Source organism: Salvelinus fontinalis, chromosome 20 (genome assembly GCF_029448725.1).
Source record: "Salvelinus fontinalis isolate EN_2023a chromosome 20, ASM2944872v1, whole genome shotgun sequence".
Classification (NCBI taxonomy): domain Eukaryota; kingdom Metazoa; phylum Chordata; class Actinopteri; order Salmoniformes; family Salmonidae; genus Salvelinus; species Salvelinus fontinalis.
In genome coordinates, this window is record NC_074684.1 from 44,828,381 (window position 1) to 44,834,409 (window position 6,029).

At 41.4% G+C, this 6,029-nt stretch overlaps 1 protein-coding gene across 1 annotated transcript; it reads left to right on the top strand.

Annotated features, from left to right (window-relative positions):
* The first annotated feature begins 651 nt into the window (after nt 1-651).
* On the top strand, nt 652-4,253 carry LOC129817869 (protein c-Fos-like). The gene is made up of 4 exons (XM_055873465.1): nt 652-985; nt 1,817-2,056; nt 2,412-2,519; nt 2,709-4,253. The coding sequence occupies exons 1-4, from the start codon at nt 809-811 to the stop codon at nt 3,468-3,470; spliced, it is 1,287 nt and encodes a 428-aa protein (XP_055729440.1). The 5' UTR covers nt 652-808; the 3' UTR covers nt 3,471-4,253.
* The last annotated feature ends 1,776 nt before the right edge of the window (nt 4,254-6,029 follow it).

Consider the following 6,029-nt stretch of genomic DNA (forward strand, 5'->3'; position numbering starts at 1 on the left):
TATCGACAACAATACCAATGTTATTAAAATGATTATAACACATAACATTTTGTATTAAATATTAGAAGGCTAGATTCTGTGTGGATAGTGTCCTACACAAAATTGCTGTGTTTTTTGGAGGACATTTAAGGTCGGTGGTGTATATGAAATGATACGTTAGGCAGACGATTTCATTCGACATGTTGTTTTCCATAGGAACAGCCTAGAGATATAGGCTATATATAGCGTGCTACATATGTGTTCAGTATATCATCTGAAACGTGGCCATGTGTGTATTACGAAACAATGTTTTTACAAAAGGAACGTAGGCTATAACGTGCCGCGAATGCAAATCCTGCATACTGTAGGTTGGCTATATGATGTGACGTAGATCATTAATACGTTGGTGGCGGTTACAATGTAAGGTATCCATTTCTTGAAGAGGGGTGCTTAATATGTAAACGTTTGGTCATATTTTAATAGTGGGCCTAATTCATATTTGGATAACAGTTAAGACTGCTCTCAACTCTCAGTTAAAATGTATAGTTAATATTTCTGCTCCATTGATAAAAACAAGCCTGTTGATTCTACCCCATAACACCCTTGTGTCTTTGTGGAATGGTACGTTCTCTCCACACAGATTTCATTCATAAAATTCCAGCTCACTATAAAAGGAGGCGCGCTCCACTATGTGCACCAACTACCATTCGCGTGAAAGAACCCAGAAAGTGATGCACAGAGGTGATAGAACAGCAGCACGGTCGATAATAGCCTATAATATAGGAGGAATAGTGATTTTGTTTTTTATGCTTTATTGATACACATCATCATGTATCCAGACTCGAGCCCAAACTACAATGTCTCGAGCTCGTCCAGCAGCAGCAGCAGCAGCAGCAGCACGAGAAGCAGCAGTTTAGCATCGCCTACCGGAGACATACCCGCGTGCAGTCAGCGGTCTGAAAGCTCACTCACGAGCGCATCATCAGTAGACAGCAGTACGTCTCAGGTACGAATGGATTCTTATTAGAAAAAATAAAAAAGCTGCATGGAATTGCGTTGGAGGATCATTTGGAAAGGTTCATTATGTCTGTGTTGCATTCAGTTTCTGGCAAGATCAATCATTTATATATATATATATTTGTTTAAATTGCATATTAATTCAGAGTGATTCTGAATCTGCAGCCTATTTGCCTACTAGACCGTGAACCGCTCGAGATAGAAAATATGTAGACTCCAGTGTCAGTTCCGTGACTGCGACACACAGCCTATCCAGATGTTTATGGCTTGTTGAAAAAGCCCTTATTGAGTAGGTAACATATAGGCCTGCCTACATGCCACCGTCAGACTGCTGGCGGATCACCTTCAAATTCCTGACATTCCTGGAGCGGTATAAGCGGTCCATGTTTACCAAATGATAATTTAAGACTTGACTGATGCCATCATGCCAATAGATGATGAGGATGGTGATCATCATGAAGACGGTGATGACGACGATTTATGATGATGATGATGATTGGTTTAGCTTTTATTGGCAACATGAGATGGACTGTCGTTTTTTTTTACGGTTGTGTTACTGTGATCAGGGTCACTCTTGTGAACGATACCCTGGCCCAATGGGTTTCCCGTGAATCATAAAATCAAATAAAAAAATAGCGCGACATCAAACGCTAATTATTGATGTTGTAAATGAGTTCATCATTTGCTATAGATACACCATCAATTGTGCTATAACCACATCATTGATGCACATCACGCCCTTTTTGGAAAGGTCAACCACGCATGTCATCGGAGTCTATTAGATTTAATCAATTCAACATTCCTTGTGTTGTTTTTGCAGACTGTCTGCGGTGAAACAGACTGTCCACGGCAGTCTCCCTTTGTTCCTACAGTGACTGCAATCTCAGCCTTCTCGGATCTGCAGTGGATGGTCCAACCGACCACCGTCATCTCAGCATCTGCCTCCCCCTCCTCCCCCTCCAGCGGCGCAAAGCCTACAAGAGCTCATGGCGCAACCCAGTCATCTTCAAGAGCAGGAGGGAGCAAGGAACAATCCACCAACAAGAAAGGGAAAAAACAGGTAAGCTGTGTTATATATCATGGACAATTTCGATATAATTTTTTACTATGCAGTCCTGAATGTTCTAGTGTGCTGTGTGTGTGTGAACGTGACTGGACAGACTGTGCCAATGGTGCAGCATACACACAGTGTTCTATAGGTCTAGTATCGAGCTTGTTACTCACTCAATGTGTAGCCTAGCCAAGGAAAGTCTACAGTCAGCAACCATGGTATATTTTCTGACACTGCATTAAAAGATGTATAGGCTATTTTAGGGCTACCCTTTGCCAAATATTGAATTAGTCTTAAGGGCCAATTGATGCAATGGCAAGATTCCTTACGCATTTAGTGTTCTCTTTTGTTGTGACTGGTCCAGGCTACATCGGAAGAGGATGAGAGGAGGAAGATCAGGAGAGAGAGGAATAAAGTGGCCGCGGCCAAGTGTCGCAACAGACGGAGGGAGCTCACCGACACCCTGCAAGCCGTAAATACACCTTGTTCTCATGTGAAACTGTCATGTGGAGATGCTTAGCAGAATGGATTTGCAATGTTGTTTTTTTTACCCAAAGTGATTGATGCTCTCTATACTTCTTACTAGACCATGTATCTTCTTTTTTTTAACTGTAATTTCATAAACATGGTAATTGATTAATGTGTGGTTCTCTCCTTATAGGAAACTGATCAGCTTGAAGAGGACAAAGAGGCCTTGCAGACAGAGATAGCCCACCTCCTGAAAGAGAAAGAGAGTCTGGAACAGATCCTATCCGCCCACCAGCCAGCCTGCAAACTAGCCGCCGCTGAAGACAACAACGTGGAAGAAGACATCGATGAAGACATCGACGAAGACATCGACGAAGACATCGACCGCATGCTCCAGGACCCTCCGGATTCCCCCCAGCTGCTCTCCATCTTGGAGAACGAAGACAAACTCCAACTCCCAGAGGGAAATGCAACACTAGTGACTGTGTCCGACACTCCTTTGCTTCAGGACATGGAAACTGTTGTGGTTCCTTCGAGCATCTCCATCTCTGCGTCGGCCATCTTGGGTAACTCCAACATCCTGCTGTGCTCCAGCGCTGAGGAAGAACCCATGGATGACCTAAACTTCGACCACGATGCCTTAGACGATCTGGTCCCTAGCCTGGAACTCAACATGGCTGTGGCCCCTCAGAACGCCCCGTCTGTCCCCGACATCGACCTCCTCGGGGGCCCCTTTTGCCTCTCAGACTGGGAGACTCTGTACAAGTCGGTGTCCAACAATCTGGAGCCTCTCTGCACCGCCACGATGATGTCTTCCAGTGACAGTCCTACCTGTAGCAGTTACCGCTCTGTGTTTAGTTTGAATTACTCCGAGATAGACTCTTTGGCGGGGACAGGAGTTGCAACTCCAGCTCTGAGGCCCTCAAAGGAGGTGTTGATGGTAGATCTGATTTGATGAACTTTGAACTCTCCCACACTGTTGACTTTGTGACACTGTTATGGGACTGGTGGGACATATACACATAGGGCTGGTTTCCCCACACACAGATTAAGCCTTAGTCTTCGATTAAAAAGCAGTTGTTCAATGACGATTCTCCTTTGAAAGTGCTTCTTTAGTCCAGGACTAGGCTTAATCTGTGTCTGATAAACACGGCCCGTGAGTTTGATATTGAACCAATAAGCGATGGTCTATTCATCTACCCCCCCCTGATGTTTTGTTGTGCTTGCTATGATGTTTTGTTAACATTTAACCTTTAGCACCAAATTAAATGGTTACTGTGACTGTAACAGTATCAACATCTTCCATATATATATATATATATATATATTGGTGCACCTGTGGGGCTGTTCACCCTCTTTAAAAAGATATATATTGTTGTCCTTTGTATCAAAATTAAATGCATGCAAAATCTTACAATTTCATTAAAAAGGGGTGCTATATCTTTGTTTTTCCATCCTTAAATATACATGTGAAACTAGAGTGTGGTTTGTGAGGATACTGATATCAGATTGTGTCTTATTAACAGGTGAAATTACAGTTTGAGTAATGTGGACCTCATTTTACTGTAAAGTGACATTTCTTTCTGGTTTTCCATGAAAACATAGTGTTATGTATTTTATCAAGATGTATTTTATGACATAGTTTATTTTTTTACCTTAAAAAGTTTCGACTAATTGTTGTTAAGATGCAAAAAAATAAATAAATAGAACACAGACAAATAAAATAATAAAACTGGGATCCCTGGGTATTGATTGTTTGCTTTGAGGAAGTCGTATAAATCTACCGTCTGCCTCTACGACATGTGCAACGACGACATGTGCAACGATGTATCATTTTACAAACGCGATCTCTCCGGTGCCAGTAGGCTATCTAGCCCAATAATTAACGTGAAACAAAATAATTTCAACATAGAAACTGTAAAACGTCAACAACAAAAAAGAGCCAAACATAGGCTTTCACTAACCAGCGCAAGTACCATGGACAGGTCTTCCACTCGTGTGCCATCAACAGAAACGTCACTGATAACATCACCAACTAGCTTGGTTAGCTCGGACTGGCCAACCATACTAGTTGTTGCCTATGTAGGCCATTGGATATTTATGAAATCATTATTTAATGAAGTTATATCTCGTCAATGAATCTCTGCTATAGCCCTAAAAAGAAAAGGTTCCTGGAGTATCCTTTAGGGGGTTCTTCAAATTTAAACTGTGGGGGAACCTGGATAAGTTCTTCAAAGAACCCCCATTAATGGTTCCACAAAAAACCTTTTGTGGTTCCTTTTTAATAATCAGCATAACAATAACAATAATATTTTAGTTGTCAGTGTTTATTATGATTTTAGCAGCTAAGCATAATTAAAAAAAATCTAAATATGAGGTAAACTCCAAGCCCCAAGTCAAATAGGTTTATCCTATCTGCCTGTGTTGATGTTAATGTGTTGATGTTCTCCGTATCCATCGGCAGAATTATTTTACAGTGCAGGGTGATCGAACAGGTTTCCTATGATATTCATCAGAGGTGTAGGGAATACCAAAAATATATAATTATGTAGATTATTATCAAAAGATGCACACAACAGTATTCATATATTGTTTTTTGTGGTAAAAATTATGTGAATGACAAAACTGTTCACTTTTGATACCGGTTTTCATATACATTGTCCTCAGTGTAGAGGCCTCTGGTACACATACCTTGTCCTCAGTGTAGAGGCCTCTGGTACACATACCTTGTCTTCAGTGTAGAGGCCTCTGGTACACATACCTTGTCCTCAGTGTAGAGGCCTCTGGTACACATACCTTGTCCTCAGTGTAGAGGCCTCTGGTACACATACCTTGTCCTCAGTGTAGAGGCCTCTGGTACACATACCTTGTCCTCAGTGTAGAGGCCTCTGGTACACATACCTTGTCCTCAGTGTAGAGGCCTCTGAGATCTTCATTAAAAGTGTAAGGGAGGAGAAAGATGGCTGCGGTGACTGAGTCCTATAAGGCTTTACAGAAACCATGAATTCAAATGAACTGTAGATGATACATGTGATCTGCATAACATTATGAGACAAGCCAATACCAATTGTACATACTTTTGTGTGCCTCCCCATCAGTAAACCTGCAGACGAACACAAATAAGTAAGCAGTCTGCGCCCAATGCAGCTATAGCCTTGAATAAATGAATATTTTAATTTTATTTAACTAGGCAAGTCAGTTAAGAACAAATTCTTATTTTCAATGATGGCCTAGGAACAGTGGGTTAACTGCCTTGTTCAGGGGCAGAATTACAGATCTTTTTCCTTGTCCACTCGGGGATTCGATCTAGCAACCTTTCGGTTACTAATCCAACACTCTAACCACTAGGCTACCTGTCGCCCCACAAATACACTCATATCAATTGAAATTTGTCCATTTTCTGTTTTTAGAAAAAAAAAGGGAGAAAGTGTCCAACAACACAACCATTTACATATGAAAAGATAGATGGTATCATCACAAAACAATACGAATTTAGATCATAAAGGGAGAAACC

Coding starts and splice junctions, on each gene's coding strand:
- LOC129817869 (XM_055873465.1), top strand. CDS start 809: ATGTATCCAGACTCGAGCCCAAACTACAATGTCTCGAGCTCGTCCAGC. Junction 986..1,816: donor TAGACAGCAGTACGTCTCAG/GTACGAATGGAT, acceptor TTGTTTTTGCAG/ACTGTCTGCGGTGAAACAGA. Junction 2,520..2,708: donor TCACCGACACCCTGCAAGCC/GTAAATACACCT, acceptor CTCTCCTTATAG/GAAACTGATCAGCTTGAAGA.